This window comes from Geotrypetes seraphini, chromosome 6 (assembly GCF_902459505.1).
Source record: "Geotrypetes seraphini chromosome 6, aGeoSer1.1, whole genome shotgun sequence".
NCBI classification, from domain to species: domain Eukaryota; kingdom Metazoa; phylum Chordata; class Amphibia; order Gymnophiona; family Dermophiidae; genus Geotrypetes; species Geotrypetes seraphini.
In genome coordinates, this window is record NC_047089.1 from 131,662,963 (window position 1) to 131,682,207 (window position 19,245).

Sequence of the window (19,245 nt, forward strand, 5' to 3'; positions counted from 1 at the left end):
TTGTCCCATTTCTTAACCACTCAGGCACTGGCTGACCAATTATCCCTTTTTAACCTGTATTATTTTTTTTTTTGAATTGGTAATTTTTATTGGAAAAAAAAAGTGGCAAGTACAAGCATGGGTGGCACATGCATAATATATACAACTATCGTACAGCAAAGAATAACAGAAGGTACCAAAGCATAACTCAAAGTCTCATACTACCATAATACCCCCACCTACCTCCTCCCCCCTCAGCCAGGATCAAACAAACAATAATCATAGAATCTGTATTTTGCTCATACCAAAAATAACAAAATAAGTGCAAAGTCTGCAGCAAAAATAGCAAACAATCAATCACCCCAATTAACCTGTATTAATTAATTAATGTGATTTTGTTCCTTGCTTAGATTTGTAGATAAGCGGATTAGAAATAATTTTAAATAAATAAATAAGAATACAACAGACAAAACAAGAACTAGGACAATGGAGTCCTTTTCAAGTTGATGTTTTTAGACTGTACACTGCCTAGAATTGCAGGCCAGAACAGGCAGTATAGTTTTTAACAAACACACATTGTCAGGAGACAAAATACACATCTAGTTTGCATGAAGAAAATTTGTAGATTGCACTTTAAAGTGTGTATGAATTAATTTTCCTTTACATTTTTCATCATTGACAAAAGCAATAACTGGCCATGTAATTAAATATTTGGAGGAGACCCCACGGGCATACCAATACACATGCCAATATAAAAATATACTTACCATATATACTCTAATATAAACCGAGATTTTTGGGCCATAAAAATGGGGATCTTGGCTTATATTCGGGTCATTGCCCACCCTCCCAGACTTGTTGCAGGCCTCTGCTGGGCCTGCCATATGGCCAAGACAAAATTAGACAAGTTCCTATGACCTAAGGGCTGCCGCGTGAGCGGACTGCTGGGCACGATAGACCACTGGTCTGACTCAGCAATGGCAATTCTTATGTTCTTATTACCGAATGACACGGGGGGAAAATTTGTCCCCGTCCCTGTCCCCGCAGCATCCATACAAGCCTCAGTACTGCAATATTTAGTTTATTCCTTCCTTATAAATCAAAGTTCTGGCTGCTGAACTAACTAATATACTACTTTATCCTAAAGCAAAAAAAAAAAAAATAATAATAAATATAAATTTTTTTTCTACCTTTGTTGTCTGGTTTCTGCTTTCATCTTCTCCTCATTCATTTCCTTCCATCCACTGTCTGCCTTCTCTGTCTCTTCCATATGCTCTGTTACTGTGCCTCTCTCTTCCATCTCTCCCTCCAGCCCCACTCCAATTAGTCTGCCTCCCATCTTCTTCTCTCCACTCCCCCATAATCTGGAATCTCTCTCTTCTCCATTGCCCTTCAGCGTCAATTCCTCCGCACCCCACCTTCCCCAGTTCCCTTCAGCGTCTGTTCCTCCCCACCCCACCTTCCCCAGTTCCTTTCAGCGTCTGTTCCTCCCCACCCCACCTTCCCCAGTTCCCTTCAGCGTCTGTTCCTCTCTAGCCCACCTTCCCCAGTTCTCTTCAGCATCCGTTCCTCTCTAGCCCACCTTTCCCAGTTCCCTTCAGCGTCTGTTCCTCCCCACCCAAACTTCCCCAGTTCCCTTCAGCGTCTGTTCTTTCCACCCCACCTTTCCTCCCTTTCTCCCTTCCTGCCCCTTATCTTCACAGCAGGCAATTTCTTTAAAAATGCTTCCTACCAGCAGCCATAGCGTTGAAATTACCTGTGGCTGTAGGAAAGGTCGTCTCTGATGCAACTTCCGGTTGCGTCAGAGATGACCTTTACGGAAGCCACACGCGATTCCAATGCTTCAATGCGTGTCATTCTCTAATACACTGTACTTCAACCACCAGTCCGTGGACCGGTGCTGGTCTGCAGAAAATTCCTGGCAGTCCGTGCAGAGCCGGCGAGATCAACAAGCTGCCGGTCCACACAAGGCCGGTGAGATTGATGAGCTACAATTTCCTGCCGGTCCGCGTGGGGCCAGTGAGATTATGGGGAGGCTCAGACAGTGGCTTTCTCCCCTCCCAGCAGCTCTCGATACTTGCCAGCGCAGCGATTCACTAAGGCAGTCTTGGGGCTTTTGCTGAGTCGCAGCTGCCTCTGATGATGCAACTTTCTATTTCCTCAGAGGCGGCGCGACACATCAAAGGACCCAAGGCTGCCTTAGTGAATCACTGCGCTGGCAAGTACTGAGAGCTGCTGGGAGTGGAGAAAGCCACTGTCTGAGGCTCCTCATAATCTCGTCGGATGTTCAAGATATCAAGTTACGTATCTCCGAACATCTTAGCAAAATACGTGTGGGCAAATTAGATGCAACGATGGTCCAACATTGGACGGACGCTAAACATGCAGTCAATGATCTCCAGTTTTCTATATTGGACATACCTTCTTTAAGGTGAGGAGGGGATCTGACACAAATATTATGGCGAAGGGAGCAGAGCCTGATTTTTAAACTTAACACACTTCACCCCAGTGGTCTCGATAGTGAGATTGAGTGGCAAGCATTTTTATAAAGCCCACCTCTGTTATCCTTTACACCTCCTATTGGTTTTTTTTTTCCAATTATTTTTATTTTCAAATTTTTACATAAAGTGTACATAATATTTAAAATACAATTGATAATTTCATAGTATCACTTTTATATCTAATACATTATATATCTAAATTTGATTTTCCCCCTTACCCTCCCCCCACCCTTTTATTACTTTAATATAATATTTCAAATATTTACAGAAAGTATACAACATATTAGAATAGAATTGATAAATATTCAATAACATTTTTATATCTAATACAATATGTTCTAATTAAATTTTTTCCCCTTCTCCCTCCCCCCACCCTTCTATTAATTTTCATTCATATATTACATTTTGTATAATATATTATATTATATTATGTATAAATTATTTTCCTTACCCCCCTTTATGTGTGTCATAAAAAAAAATCCTTAAAAGAAGAAAAGAAGAAATATTCTATTATTTATCCATTACAGTATTTTGCCAATGGCCCCCATATTTTTGTGAATTTAGTATATGTCCCCCTTTGTATTGCTATTGTTCTTTCCATTTTAAATATGTGACATGTTGTATTCCACCAAAATGTATAATTTAGGTTTTTGTAATTCTTCCAGTTGTTAGTTATATGTTGAATGGCAACCCCTGTCATAATTAATAAAAGCTTGTTATTTTCTGGTGAAATTTGACTTTTTTTTCTCATCATTGTTCCAAATAAAATTGTATCATATGATATTGCAATATAATTTTCCATCAATTTATTAATTTGTGGCCAAATTGAATTCCAAAAAATTTTTATATAGGGACAATGATATAATAAATGATCTAATGTCCCTGGTTTTAGATTACAGTGCCAGCATTTATTGGATTTAGAACTGTCTAATTTTTGCAAACGTGTAGGGGTCCAAAAAGCTCTATGTAATAAAAAAAACCAAGTTTGTCTCATAGATGCTGACACTGTACATCCCATTCTCCAAGACCAAATTAGTGGCCATTGAGATGCATTAATCTGATGTCCAATCTCAATGCTCCAAATGTCTCTTAGTCCATTTTTTGGTTTTTTATTCAAATATCCAGATATTAATTTATACCACAATGCGGCTTGATGTCCTAGGAAGTCTGCTTTAAAGCATAAGAACTTTAAACTATATTGATTGTTCAATGTTTTCCATTCAGGGAACCCAACCTGAATGGCCTGCTTCAATTGCAACCATTTAAAACTTTGTGTTTTATTAAGACCAAATCTATGTTGCAATTGTGAAAAATCCAGCAGTTTACCTTCTGAGATAACATCGTCTAGAGATCTAATGCCTGCAATAATCCAGTTCTTCCAAAGGATTTGAGCTCCGCCTATTTTGATCTTGGAGTTTATCCATATAGATTGATTAGTTGATTTGTATATTGGGATAGGTGTTAATTTATCTATAAATCTTAACGTTTTCCAAGTATCCATTATTATTTTATTTTCTCTGTATCTTCTGGGTATATTAATACTTGGCAGATGAACTAAATTTAGGGGAAACATAAGGCGCCATTCCAAATATAACCAATCTGGTGCATTATCTATAAGTTCTGGGAGGATCCAATACATACCCTGACATAGAATATAGGCTTGATGGTACCTATAGAAATTTGGAAAATTTACCCCTCCCTCCTTAATTGATTTTTGTAAGGTTACTAAAGCTATTCTAGGTGTTTTACCAAGCCAAAGAAATTTTGTTAAAATTCTATTAAGCTTTTTATAAAAGGACCCCTGAAAATAAATAGGTATCATACTCATTTGGTAGCAAACTACAGGCAACATCATCATTTTAATAGTTTGAACTCTTCCCCACCAAGAAATATGTAATGGGTTCCATTGCTCACATAACTCCGTAACTTTTTTTAATACATTTTTTTCATTTTCTTTTACAGTATCTTCAATTGTTTTTTTAACTTGAATGCCTAGATATTTAAATCCTTCTTCTTTCCATATGAATGGAAAAGTATCAAATAATCCTTTTACACAATGAACATTCAAGGGTATAATTTCAGATTTATTCCAATTAATTTTATAACCTGAAAATTTGCCAAACTTATCAATTAATTCCAATAAAGAAGATAAGGTAGACTCTGGATTTCTCAAATAAAGCAAAATATCATCAGCATAAGCCGAAATTTTATATTCCATATCTGAATATGGAATTCCTTGTATCTCCCTCGTTTGCTGTATTGCTAACAATAAGGGTTCTAATACAACATCAAATAACAAAGGAGATAAAGGACAACCTTGTCTAACTCCCCTCTGCAATTGAAAACCATCAGATATCTTATTATTAATATTTAATCTTGCAATCGGGAAGCTATACAATGTTTTTACCATTTGTATAAATCCAGAACCTATACCAAACCATTCTAAAGCCTGATACATAAAATTCCATTCTACTCTATCAAATGCTTTCTCAGCATCTAATGAAACTGTAAAAGCCGGTTCATCCATTTTTTTTGATAAGTTTAGCATGTGAAATAATAGTCTAGAGTTATTGGAGGAATGTCTTTTAGCAACGAAACCCGTTTGATGCATATCTATAATATGTGGGAGAGCTTTGGCTAATCTCAAAGCTAAAATTTTCGCCAAAAGTTTATTATCAACGTTTATCAAAGATATAGGCCTGTAGTTTGAAACCAAAGTAGGATCTTTATTTGGCTTAGGCAAAACAATTATTATTGATTCAGCCATAGTACCTTTTATATTACCTTTTATAAGTTGTGTCTGATATAATTTTAATAAATGTGGGGAAAGGATATTTTGAAATGTTTTATAAAATTCTACTGTGTAACCATCACCACCTGGAGCGGATCCAACTCTAAGAGATCTCAATGCTGTTTCTAATTCTTTTAATGATATAGGTTCTTCTAAACTTCGTTTTATATGATCAGGAATTTTAGGTCCATTAATTAAATCTAAAAAATTTTTTCCATCTTTTTGTTTCTCCAAATAAGGTTCGGAAGAATACAGGTCCTTATAAAATTTTAAAAATTGTTTTAATATTATATTTGTTTGATTTGTTATTATACCATTATCATCTTTTATTCCATTAATATTAGTTCTCCTTTTTTTTGCCTTAAGATAATTTGCCAATAATTTCCCCGCCTTATTAGAATTTCCATAATACACTGTTTGCTTGGAAAACAAATCTTTTCTTATCATTTTTAAAGTTAATTCATTATATTTACCTTTTGTTTTCAAAAGAGCTTGTAAAACTTCATATTCCCATTTATTTACCAATTTAGCTTCTAATATTTTTATTTCTTTTTCTAATTCTATATATTGTTTTTTAATCTGTTTCCTAATAAAAGCTGAATATGATATAATATTACCCCTCATAGTTGCTTTAAATGCATCCCATACATTCTCTATAGATGTATCTTCCACTAAATTTATTTGAAAAAAATCATTAATTTGTGTTTTAAAATTTTCCAAAAATTTGTCATCCACAAGCAATGCATTATCAAATCTCCAAAGAGGTCTATTATTTTCTAATTGATCTAATTGTAATTCTATCCATACTCCCGCATGATCCGAAATAATAATAGGATCAATGGAGGCTTTAATCACCTGTTGCACTTTATTTGTTGAAACAAAAATATAATCTATTCTTGAAAATGATTTATGAACCTGTGAACAAAATGTATATTCCTGATCATTAAAATGAAGAATACGCCATATATCTTTCAAATCACATGACTGAACTAAATTATCTAAACCTAAAGATTTAATATTTTTACCTGGTTTTTTATCCAATAATGGATCCATTACAGCATTAAAATCTCCAGCCACCACTAAATTAGAGGCAGCCAGTGGTAATAACATATTCTGTAGATTTTTGAAAAATTCTGATTGATTCGAATTAGGGGCATATATATTGAATAACGTCAGGGTATCATTTCCCATACCTATATCAATATGTATCCATCTTCCATGTGGATCTGAACTTTTTACCTTTATCTTGGCCATACATTTTTTATTTATAAGAATTGCAACCCCTGCTTTTTTACCCACTGCTGGAGCAAAAAAACATTCCTTTATCCATCCACCTGATAATTTCTGTGATTCCTTCATATTAAGATGTGTCTCTTGCAGACAGTAAATATCCGCATTTTGCTTTTTTAAAAATGTTAATACTTTTTTTTTTTTAATTACATGATTCAGGCCATTGACATTAATAGAATATATTTTAAAAGACATTATACATTTTAATACTTTTCATTATATTTTTCTTCCTCTCCTCTTTCATATTTAATATCCAAAAAATTTCCTTCACAACACACATATTTAACCCTAATGTATCTAATCCCTTAATTATTTTTCCCTTAATCATTTTAGTAAATATTCTCCTTGTCCCTCCCTTTCCCACCCAATACATTGGCTGCTTAAGGATACACATTGGAACTGTAACCCGAATATTCTCCCCACTCCAGGCAATCAATATTCAATATTCAAACAAATTTCCCTTCTATCTATATATATTGATCTTTTATATCTTTAATCATTTTTCCATAACATTTCATTAATGTATCATTATCCATTTAACAATATTTTAATTTATATTTCCTTAGTATTATGATTTTAACATAAAATTATTTTAAACATATATGTAGTGTATTATTTAATAATTTCCCTATATCTTGTTCTTTCTTTCTTATAATTTTTATTGTCTTTTCTTTGTATCGTTTTCTTCCTTTTCTTCAGATATTTCAATATGTCATATTTTTATAATTCTTCATAGAGTCATCAAAACCATCTTAATGTTTTATGTTAAAATATCATAGGTTCCGGTTTAGAGAGAAAATCTTTTAGTTTTTCAGGATCCTCAAAATATAAGGATTTGTCTCCAGATGATACTCTCATTTTCGCCGGGTAATATAGACCATATTTAAATCCTTTTTCTTTTAGTAGAGATCTCATGTCTAATAGTCTCTTTCTTTTATTTGCTGTGTTTTTGGCAAAGTCTGGTAAAAACCATATTCTAGATCCTTTATAGTTTAGATTTTTATCTTTTTTTGCAGCATTTAATATATCTAATGCTTGTTGGTATCTAAGCATTTTGAAAATAATTGGTCTTGGTCTGCCTTTGTTTTCTAAATTTTTGATTGGGATTCTATGCGCCCTTTCTATTTCAATTGGTTGTTTCAAGTCTAATTGTAATATTTTTGGAATTAAATTTTCAAGGAAAAGGATAGTATTTTTTCCTTCTAAATTTTCTTGTATTCCAAAAAGTTTGATGTTTTTCCTTCTTCCTCTATTCTCATAATCCTCCAGTTGATCTTTTAATTTATTTAATTCCAGGCTGTCGTTTTTACATCTTTTTGATTCACATTCTATAGCTTCCATTTTTAATTCTAGTTCAGTTGTTCTTTTGTTATTAACTTCCATTTGTCTATGAATATTTAAAATTTCTTCTTTCATTTCCGACATATTAGTTAAAGTTTCTTTAAGCATTTGTTTGATTTGTCTTAGTTCTTCCATAACTTCTGCTTTGCTTAATATGTCTGGTTCTTCAATAGGAAGTGGTATCTTGCTTGGTGTTATTTGGTCTTGTTTCTGTCTTTTTGCAGATGTACCAGCCTCATTTTTGTTTTGTCTGGTGCTTGCCATGTTGTTGTTTTCTTTTTCTTGGTTATTCTTATTTCTTATATTTAGTCTCTTAGGTTTAGGTTTGATATTCTTAGGTTTTTAATCCCTTTTCTTCCAAGATTTGGTTATATCTTTTGAAGTAGAAAATTTTCTTTTTAAGCCCTTTTCTTTTCCTCAGTTATCTGTCACAATCTTGAATACTTCTTTTTTAGTGTATTTATCTCTTTAATATTGGCAAGAGGGTTATTTTTGATATTTTTCTACTTTTTTCTTATGTCAGTTTGAAACTTTTTTACTTTTCTCACTTTCTTCGGGTAAATCAATGTTAAACCTTCTCAATCTTTAAATATATTCAAATCTTCTATTACAGTATTCTTTAGAGTAATTGTCAGTTATTTGTTTCCAGTTCTATTGCTGTGAGAAAAAAACCGATAATCCTTTTCTATGGTTTTTTTTTCCTTTAATTCCTTTCACTGTCTCAATGAAGGAGGGGAACATTCAGTCCAACAACCTTTCCTTTCCTTAGATCTCTCTCAGATTAGTCGATTTTTTTTCACAGATTTAATTCACTATCTCTGACATTCACTCTCTTTTAATGAGACATCGTTTCAGCGCTGAGCAAAAAAAAAATTTTTGGTATTCCTTTCTTTTAGCTCTCCTCTCACAAGCCCAATCGCAGCTCCGACCGAGGAGAGCAACACTTCATCGAGTTATTTTCCCTTATTTTGACAAACTTGAAGCAACTGTCTTTTGTTTATTCACAGCGTCTCTCAACTGCCTCGATGTCCCGCTGCCTCAGTCTTTCCCTTTCAAAAAGTTCCGTTAATCCTTTTCTCCGTCTCCTCTCTCACAAGCCCAATCGCAGCTTTGTCAGAGGAAAGTAATATTCAATTCAGTATTTTTATTTATTTTAGTAAGCTGATATTTATTTGTTTTCAGCGCTTCGGTACTTAATTACTGAGAGAAAATGCCGGTATTCCTCTCTCTCAGTTTTCTTTATTCAATCCCCTTTTCATCAAAGGATAATCTATTTTTTTCCTTCTTATGGTTTCAGTTATATCTGGTCGGAATACAAACTTCCTTCACAATTTCCCAATCAAACTAGTTGGTCACTTACATACACCTCGCGGTCTCAGCGCTGCATTCAAGTTTCATGAAACCGCCGAAAATACAAACGGCTCTCTGCCTTCCCGACTCCTGTCAGCACATACCTCACTTCAACTGCAGCAAATTAGGATTTTATCTTGTATCATTTGGTCAGCTTTTTTAATATATATTTTCTATGTAGTTATCTTGAAGGAAAAAAATTTTTTTTATATTTCATTGCCTGGATGGTGAGGAGCTTCACGATCACACCTCCATCCGTGCTCGCGTTAAGCCACGCCCCTACACCTCCTATTGGAAGTTCATCTAGCTTAGTTGCGATTCATGAGTCACCCAGAATCACGTGGTGATGTTTCCAGAGGGGGTAGTTGAGCAGAGTACAGTTTTGGGTTTCAAAAAGGGATTGGACGAGTTCCTAAAGGGTAAGGGAATCCAGGGGTAAAATTAGAGGGTTACTATACAAGACAAAATGCTCTTGAGTAATAGATCACTACAGGTCATTGACCTGGGGGGCCGCCGCGGGAGCGGACTGCTGGGCATGATGGACCTATGGTCTGACTCGGCAGAGGCAATGCTTATGTGCTTATAAGCACGCAGGCTTCTCCTCCTTACAAATAACGAGAAGCAGCTGTGAACCTCCATGCTAAATTTTGCTGTTATAAAAGGTACCTTCTCATTGCAGCCTTATATTTACTCATTTGAAATCCAAGTGTGTTTTGAATGTTTTCTCGCTATTTCATTTGTTTTCCTTCAAGTAATCCTTTTCATTTTTTCTTACTTTGTTATTAGAATGGCATGTTGCACTTTAAAGAATCACCCTTAACATATGACAGTTAAGCACTATTCTAACTCCTTTGTGGGTTTCTTGAAAAAGTTCCACGAAATGTAGTCCATGTCGGGATCCATGAGACCTCTATAAGCTAAGTCACCAGTATTTTTGAACTTTTTGTAATCGCTTATTTGTCTTTGGATTGAAAAATTTTAATGCATACAAAATATTTATAATATCTTCCATACAGTGACTGGGTGGTGGGTTCGGCTGTTGGGACTTTGATCATAGGCCAGATTACACAATTCTGAGTGTATGAGAATTTGAGAGGAAATGTAATTTTCAGTGAACTGCATATTCATTTGGAGACCATTTGATTTGGAATTAGCAAATTTTTTGATCTCCACATTCTTACACTTCACTTTTCTTCATATATCTCTCTACTGTTTTCAATTTTTTGACTATTCATTTATTTAAAACATTTGTAACCCGCATATCAAAAATCTATGCGGATAACACCATTACATGTATAATAAAACTAGACAAACAAATCAAAATAAAATTGGCATCTGAGATCCAATAAGCACATCCTGTCTCCCCTTATATAGGAAATTTTTGTAGCAAATAAGTCACAGATTTAATACGGGATATAATCCTGTCTTTTTGGGTATTAGAAGTATCTTAAATAGAAGCCTTGACCCTGCTCCTAAACTAAGACTGTCTATACTGCATTTGAATACAAGAGGAGGAGTGTGATCTTCCTGAATCAGGTACATTTGCGCTCCTGATAATCAAAATCAGAATCTGGTTGCCTTCCAAGGTGCTTTGAGATCACTTGGATTGCAATGAGGGGGTGGAGATAAAGAATGGCATTTTTGTAGTTCAGAGTCAAATACAGTATCTTATCTTTTGAGATGGACCAATATTTTTCAGTGCAGGAATAATGCCTGTAGACCAGGAGTGTCAAAGTCCCTCCTTGAGGGCCACAATCCAGTTGGGTTTTCAGGATCTCCCCAATGAATATGCATGAGATCTATTTGCATGCTCTGCTTTCATTGTATGCTAATAGATCTCATGCATATTCATTAGGAAAATCCTGAAAACCCGACTGGATTGCGGCCCTCACGGAGGGACTTTGACACCCCTGCTGTAGATGGAAGGCACTAACAAGTTTGTTATTGCACCAATGGTAGATCTTTACAATAGCCTTTGACAATGTCTAACCGGTTTTTGCAGGAATGAGTGCAGCTGCTCTGGCTGAGGCAGCAGAACAGAGGATCTATTGCCTACAATAATTAGGATCAAAGAGGATACCATTTGAGGTCAAATGGTCAGTCACTAGACAAATATTTGTGCCTGAACTGGAGACAGACCCCCTGCACTGGATCTGTGCTGACAGTGCAAAAAAAGTTAATCCCATGCACGATCAGTTTGTTCACAATCTGCACAGATGTGGTGCATGGATCTGTCTGAGCTGAAAGACCATCATGATGGTCAGCACTACTGTCCAGCTATAGTCCGATAGAGAAGACAGCCCAGGAGATGGTTGCACAGATTTGTGCTAAGGAGAATCACAATAAGCTACATCTGTGCTAAGGTTTCTGTGTTTCCCTTGCATTTTAGAAAGGACTTTCAAAGTTGCCACCACTTCAAGCCAGTATAACCACATGGAAGCCTGCACTTTGGCCTGAATTCTGCAAAGTGCACCCCGATTTTAGGCAGCTGTAGGCGTCCTACAGCAGTCTAATCAGCCAATCCGGATGCACATTTAAAAAAAAAAAAATGCTCCCCAGGCAGACCGCCTATATTGAAGGTGCCTCTGGGAGCCTAGGGAGGCCTGTAAGACTGCCTAAGCTTGCCTAAGGCTAGACGTTAGCCTTAGGCGAATCTAAGCAGCCCTACGCTTCTCCCTATTACAGTGGGAGACGCTTAAAATGTAGGCCAGCAAAATGCTGGCCTACATTGTAAGCAGATGCGGCCGCTATACTTATCACAGCAAGGGATCTCCCTGCCATGATAAGTATAGCAGCCGCCTGCCCCCACCCCTCCCTGACGATTGTCAGCAGAAGGGTGCCCAACCCTTCCTGTTGGAGGATGCCCCCTGACGCCTCCCGATTGCCAGCAGCAGAGTATCCAACCCCTCCTGTTGAAGGATGTCCTCCTGATATCCCCCAATCACCGGCAGGTGGGTGCCCAACCCCTCCTTCTGAAGAACGCCTCCCTTCTAAACACCACCCCCACGCTAACACCTCCCTGTGGATCCCCCCTAACCTCTCCCCACCTATTAACCTTTAATCGTCAGCCGGCTGGGTCTTGCTACCGGCCGGCAGGCCCGCCTCGTCAAAATGAGGTTGGCCCACCCCTTTCCGGCCCATTTCCGATAAGCCTAAGGCTTGATTGGCCCAGGCTCCAATCAGGCCTTAGGCTTAATAGGGAAAGGCTGGAAAAGGGCGGGCCCGCCTCATTTCGACCAGGTGGGCCTGCCATCCGGTAGCAAGACCCGGCCGTCTGGCAACGATTAAAGGTTAGTTGGGAGGCATGGTGTTAGCACGGAGGGGGGGGTGGAGGTGGTATCTGGTAGGGTGGCGTCCAGAAGGATGGGTTGGCCACCCTCCTGCCGGTGATCGTGAGGTTGGGCAGCCTTCCGGCAGGAGGGGTTGAGCACCCTCCTGCCGACGATCGGGGGCATCCTCCGACAAGATATCATCGGGGGGTGGGGGAGAGGAAGGAGAGGAAGTGTAGTGGCAGCATCTACTCTGATCCAATTCTGTAACCGGAATCTGTAACATAGACGTTGGTTACAAAATCGGGATTAGTGTATGCCCGATTCTGTATAGGACGCCTCTCCCGGGCGTCCTATACAGAATCCGGGCCTTTGTGCCTAGAAACCTCCAAGGAGATAAAGGAATGTGAAGGGTTCCCAGCATTGCTTCTTTCTGGCTGGACTCGAGTTACTGCACAGGAAAAATAGTGGTGACACCCACCAAGAAGTCAGGGTAAGGAGAAATGTCTTATCTATTTCATAGTGATTGCAGAGTTGGTCCAGTTAATTCTTTTGGGCTTATGGAGACATCCTGCCACAATGTTTGCAACCTCAGTGGAGAAGGAAAAATAGTTTTTGTTTTGGAGAAGATAAAAACCAGCACAAGTAGAGATGGAAACCTCTTCAACACAAAAGCACTATTTTCAAATCTATTACCAAAAAAAAAACCCCCCACACCTGGAGAACTAAGAATTAGAGTGGTGTATCGCAAACTGTGTGCCTCCTGAGATTTCAGGTGTGCCACAACACACTGGCGAGGAGGAGAGTCATCCATGCTGGCTGACTGACTATAGGACATGCCTCTCCTCCTGGCCGGCATCTCTCCTCCTCTCCCTGCACCTCCCGGATTCCTCCACCAAAGCAGGTCGCAGCCCGTTGGGTCTCTTCACACTTCTGGGTGCCTTCCGGCCGGGGCACTGGATTTAGTGTGCTGCCGGCTGGAAAGTTTGAGAGACACTGGACTAGAGAATGACACGGGGACAAATTTTTCTCCGCCCCAAAAGTTTTGTCGCTGTCCCTGTCACATTCCTATAAGCTCAGCCTTAACCGCATAAGCCTCGAACATTTGTAATTTTAAAGTGTTTGAAGCTTGTGCAAATGAGGACAGAGCTTACAAGAATGGGGCAGGGACAGGAAAAGAACTCACGCGGACAGGATGGGAAAATGAGTTCCCATGGGGAGGGGGAAAAATTTGTCCCCTTGTCATTCTCTAGTAAGGACACTACTGTTCATAGAAAGGACTGCATACATAACATTAATTTGTTCTGTTCTTGGAGAGTTGTTACATTCCAGCACATTCATATCACCCACTTACATCTCTGACTCTGCTTGTAAAAACAAAATTACTCTACCTTCCTTTCTTCTACTGGCATATCACAATTCCTAAATCACCAGTATCAACTGATATAGGTTACTGGGAAGTATAACAAAATAATGCAAAGATATACCTTAATTTCCCTCTCTTGCTGCAGCCCCTAGCATTCTATGCTGATTTCTCTTCTCCTATTATTTACCCTACCTGCAAGATTCCAGGCAGCAAGTCAGAAAAGTGTTTAAGAAGAGGAATATTGTGCTCATTGGCAAGCACAAATGCACATGCAGCTCTTGCTGACAAAGTCCTGATCTGTAGGAAGGAGAGGAAGGGAAAATGTTAGTTTGGCTTTTTTTTTTTGCTGCAACAGAAGTAATATAAAATATTTTAAATGCCCTCTGTTGGTACCAATATTTATACATTAAAATAGTAAAACATTAGATAAAATTTTGTTTCCTAAAGTACATAGAAATTAGGGTGCATCTTATGCAGCGAATACCGCACCTCCCCATATCCTCAGTACCTTTATATAATCCTGGCAGTCCAGCGCTATATCGGCAGGCTCCCCTGCTGGACGGCCGCCGAATCCCCATCTGCCGCAGCAGTGAGAGGCAGGCGCAAGCCCAGAGCGCGCCTGCCTGGTCCAGCAAGACTGCCTGAATGGTACCATCAGCTCGGTCCAGCGCTGCATCAGCAGGCTCCCCTCCATCTACTGCGGAAGTGAAAGGCAGGCGCAAGCTCTGAGCATGCCTGTCTGGTCCTGCGCCGCTTCCCGAATGGTGCCATTGGTTCTCGCAAGACTCGCATAAAGGTACCGGGGGGGAAGGGGGGTCCTGCAGAAAGGTACCAGGGAAGGGGGCCCTCCTGCCAGAATTAAATTAATCAGGAGGCTTCCCAGCCCTGCAGAAAGGTACCCTACAGAAAGATACCGGGGGAAGGTGGCCCTCCTGCTGGAATTACAGTAAATTATTCACTTTGTTTAAATTTACAACAAAGGTACAGCTGAGGCAAGAGGCCTTATGCTGGACATGCGAGTTCCTTTAAAAAAAAAAAAAGAGGAAATAAAAATGTAAAGGTATCAGAGATGTGCATTTTCCAAAGCTGAGCAGGAACAGAAAGACTTCCTTGCGTGCCTGCCAGCCACTAGGCACTGCCCTGTCCCCACCTGCCCTGTGCCCTGTCCCATCTTACCACTAGACCACAAGAGAGGGGACAGTGTACAGAGCCTGGCAGGGAGGGGGGACAAGGTGTAGAATGTGGGGTTGGGTGCAGAACCTGGCAGGGAAAATTTGGTTCAGAATGGGTTTTTTTTTCTTATTTTCCACTTCTAAATCTAAGGTGCGTCTTATGGTCAGGTGCATCTTATGGCGAGGTTACTTACCTCTGCTAATCTTCTTTCTTGTAAATATCCTCTGAAATCTACACAATAGGGTCATTTACCTTTTCCAGCCTGGAAACTGTAGGGAACTTGAAACAAATTTCTAGCTCCTCCCTCTGTGGTCATCTCCTGTAACTTACCTCTAGATATCCAGTCAATGCCCAAGCTAGGTAGATCTATAGCACAAAACAGGAAACAAAAGAAAAGAGAGAGAGAGAGAGGGGGGGAGCGGGGGCTCCCCACTACATTAACAACAATTGCTCATGAACAACAATTGTAAACAAATAGAGCCCTAAGGCCAAACTTTGTATAACAACAAATTCGAATATTAAACAAATTGAAAACAGCACAAATTTGGATAAAGGAGACACAGCCTGAGGTCTGAAGGAGGCAACCACCCAGGGACCCCCCAGACCTTATATAAGGAACAAGAATGGAATTCTTAGAGGGGCTGGTCAAAGACAGAAATCCAGCTTACCAGTTACTGGTCAGGCGACCTGTGAATCGGACAGCCAAGCCTGGGCAGGTGTGCAGATTCTAGAGGATATTTACAGGAAAGAAGATTAGCAGAGGTGAGTAACCTAATCTTTCATTCTTGTACAATAACCTCTGGAATCTATACAATAGGGGCGTATCAAAGCAGTCCCAGCACATCAGGGGGGCCCGATGAGCTTGCTACTAGGACTGAAGCCCCAAAAGCTGCATCTTGCTTTTCCGCCACATCAAGCCGTATGCGGAGAGGTCCAAGTGGCCGCCCTACAAATCTCCTCAGGAGAAATAGCTTTCGATTCGGCCCAAGAGGAAGGTATTCCTCTGGTAGAATGAGCCTTCACCTCAAGGGGAGGCTTCTTCCCCACTGATATATAGGCAGCTGCAATCGCCGCACGGATCCATCAAGAGATGGTAGCCTTAGAGGCAGGCCTACCCGCCGGGCAGGGCCCGACAGCACAAACAGATGATTCAAAAGACGGAAGCCATTAGTGGCCTCCAGGTATCTCAGAAGGAGATGACTCACGTCCAGAGACCACAAAACATGGTCCTTGGAATTGAGCCCGAAGGGACAAAGGTGGGCAACCAACCTTCCTGAGACATGGAATGCTGAAACCACCTTTGGGAAAAAGGAAAGAACCGTCCTCAAGAGTTCTGCAGAATCCGTGATACAAAGAAATGGATCTCTGCACGAAAGTGCTTGTAGCTCCGAAACTCTACGAGCCAGCCAGTGGAGAACCAGGTTCAAATTCCATGTTGGGCAAGGCAGTCGCAAAGGATGCCGCACCTCCCCGCCCCCCGCAAAAAGTGAGCAACATCCGGGTGAGACGCAAGTGAACCTCTGAAATGGGACCCAAGCAAGAGACCCGAAATCTGAACACAGAACAAAGAGACCGCAAGGCCCTTCCAGAAATCCAGGACCTGTGCCACAGAAGGAGCCAAGGCTGACACAGTGGATTTCCGCTTACTCTGCTGGAGCGTAGCGATGACCGCAGACAAATAGCCCCAAGCTGTCAAAGGCGTGCACTCAAGAGCCAAGCCTTTGACCAAAGCGGTCCGGATCTTGTAGTGCCATGGGGCCCTGCATGAGCAGCCTCGGATGACAAGGAAGTTGCAGACCCTTCTCTATGCTCAAGCGCACCAGGTCTGCGTACCAATCAAAGACATCGAGACCATCGCTATGCGTGGAGATACTGTACTGTTGGGGGACTTCAATATGCCTGATGCAGACTGGAACAAACTTTCCGCTACGACTAGCGGCAGCAGAAAGCTACTAACAGCCATAAGGGGAGCACGACTCAAACAGATGGTATTGGAGCCCACTAGGGATCAGACGATTCTGGACCTAACACTCTCCAATGGAGATAGCGTCACAGAGGTCTCGGTAGGTGATGCGTTGGCCTCCAGTGACCACAACATAGTGTGGTTTCACCTCAGGAAGGGTTTCACTAGGTCAAACACATCCACAAAGGTCCTTAACTTTATGGGCACTAACTTCAAGAGCATGGGAGATTTTGTCTATGAGGCGCTGCAAAACCAGGACACAACAGATAGTGTGGAGATACTGTGGTCAGTTTTGAAATCTACCCTACAGGAAGCAACCAACCTCTAAAAATTTTGCTTTTTAATAAATTTTTTCCGTTTCAAGAATTTTACTACCTCCTCAATGTTTTTTCCTTAAATGTGTTTCTTATTATAAGATATGTAACTTTAACCTCCCTTTCCTCCCAATTGTTGTCTGTCTTGTCCAATATCTAATGTTTATATATTTATTGTATGTTTTTATCTTAATTAATTGTATTTTAATGTACATCGCTTTGTATAAAGATATAGCGATTTATCAAATATTTAATAAACCTTGAAACCTTGAAACCTTATATAAAAACAGTGAGTAAACGACGGAGAAATAAAAAACCCCAGTGGTTCTCCGCGGAGATCTCGGAACTCGTAAAACAGAAGAAAAGAGCATTTGTATCCTACAAACAATCACAACGACTGGAAGTTAAAGAAGCCAATCTGGTGAAATCTAGAACTGTTAAAACAGCAGGGGGGGGCGTGGCCATGCTGTGAGCAGGGAAGCTGTGTTTTTCCTGAGCTCTGTAGCTCTCCCTTCCCTCTGCTTATTTTGAACTATTTTCTGCTTTGGTTCGCGACCCGATTTGTAGCGAGTGACCTTGCTTCCTTTTATGGACAAGTTTGTCCGAAAAAACGGAGCCGTTATGTCCACCAAAAGTGCTAAGAAGGACGGGACACGTGGGAAGGCCCAGGCTTCAGCAGAGGAAAAAATGGCAGGTGGGGCCGAGGACTCTGACCCTGTTACTGAACCACTGGTGTCCAAAATCACAGCGGCAGTGGTCTCAGCGTTGGACACGAGATTAGACACGATTACAGAGACCTTAGCGACTTTGTCCATGGCAGTGCATGCGTTTAACAGCAGAGTGACGGTGAGCTCAGCAGAGGACTCTCTGAATGCAGTGCAATGTGAGCTTGCTACGCTGCGCGCCCAGGTGTCTGCTTGCACGGACAAGATTGATGATCTGGAGAACCGTTCCCGTCGGAACAACTTGCGCCTCGTGGGCATACCTGAAGTGGTGCCTGATGCTACTTTGGCTACTGTCCTGAAGAAGTGGCTTTCGTCTGAGCTCTTGGATACAGCTGCTTTAGGCCCTGTGCGGATTGAGCGGGCCCACCGGCTGGGTAGGAAGGTAGATGGTGCTGCAAGATCGCGCATTGTCATCCTGCGCCTGCTTAACTTTGCTATTAAAGACCAGATTATGAAATCCTACCGCAAGAAGAAAGATCTTACGTTCCAGAATCAGAGGATCCTTGTTTTCCAAGATTATTCTGTCAAGGTGGCGTCCCTCAGGAGAGGGTTCTCTCCTGTTTGCAAGAAGCTGGACAGGGATGTTCGTTTTACTCTACAGTTCCCGGCCAGGCTTCTTGTGCTTTACCAGGGACAGCTGCATGTGTTTGACACGTGTGAGGCGGCTCAGGCACAATTGCTGCAGTGGTTCCCGTCCCCGGATGGCTTGGCCTGAGTTGCCCGGCGGACTGTGCCTGTGTGTTCTTCGTTTTCCGGCTCTTGCCCTCCTACTGCCTCGGAGTTTCTGTTTCACGGGTGGCATAAGGGGGACTGGAGACTTGTAGGGGACACGAGGCTGGCATCTTCATAGCCTGTGCATTCCTGGGCATGGAACATAGGTCTGCCTAATGTTACCCTGTACATTTGCTGTTCTGTTTCTGGTTTTTTCACTGTTCTGTTTTATTTGGTTCCTGGTATGCCGGGTTTGCATATGTGGGAGGGGAGGGGGAGCTATTGGCATGGGGGCACCCTCGATCTGTTTGGCATAGTGGATGGTGATTTGACTCGGGGGGGATGGGTGGGGGACTGTGGATGTGTTCGATTCTTGGGTGAGTGAGTGTTTGTGGTGTGTCTGCTGGGGTGAGGGCTGGGCGCCCTGGCAGCAGTTTTTGTTTATTCTGCTTGCTAATCCTTTCCGCAGGGG

General features: G+C 40.7%; 1 protein-coding gene across 1 annotated transcript in view; it reads right to left on the reverse strand.

Annotated features, from left to right (window-relative positions):
• The window catches only part of IPO5 (importin 5), a 387,223-nt gene that overhangs the window by 322,924 nt on the left and 45,054 nt on the right, over window positions 1–19,245 (reverse strand). Inside the window, exon 6 of the mRNA XM_033948411.1 lies at window positions 14,080–14,184. Coding sequence (XP_033804302.1) covers window positions 14,080–14,184 — 105 coding nt within the window. The remainder of the gene's footprint in view (window positions 1–14,079; window positions 14,185–19,245) is intronic.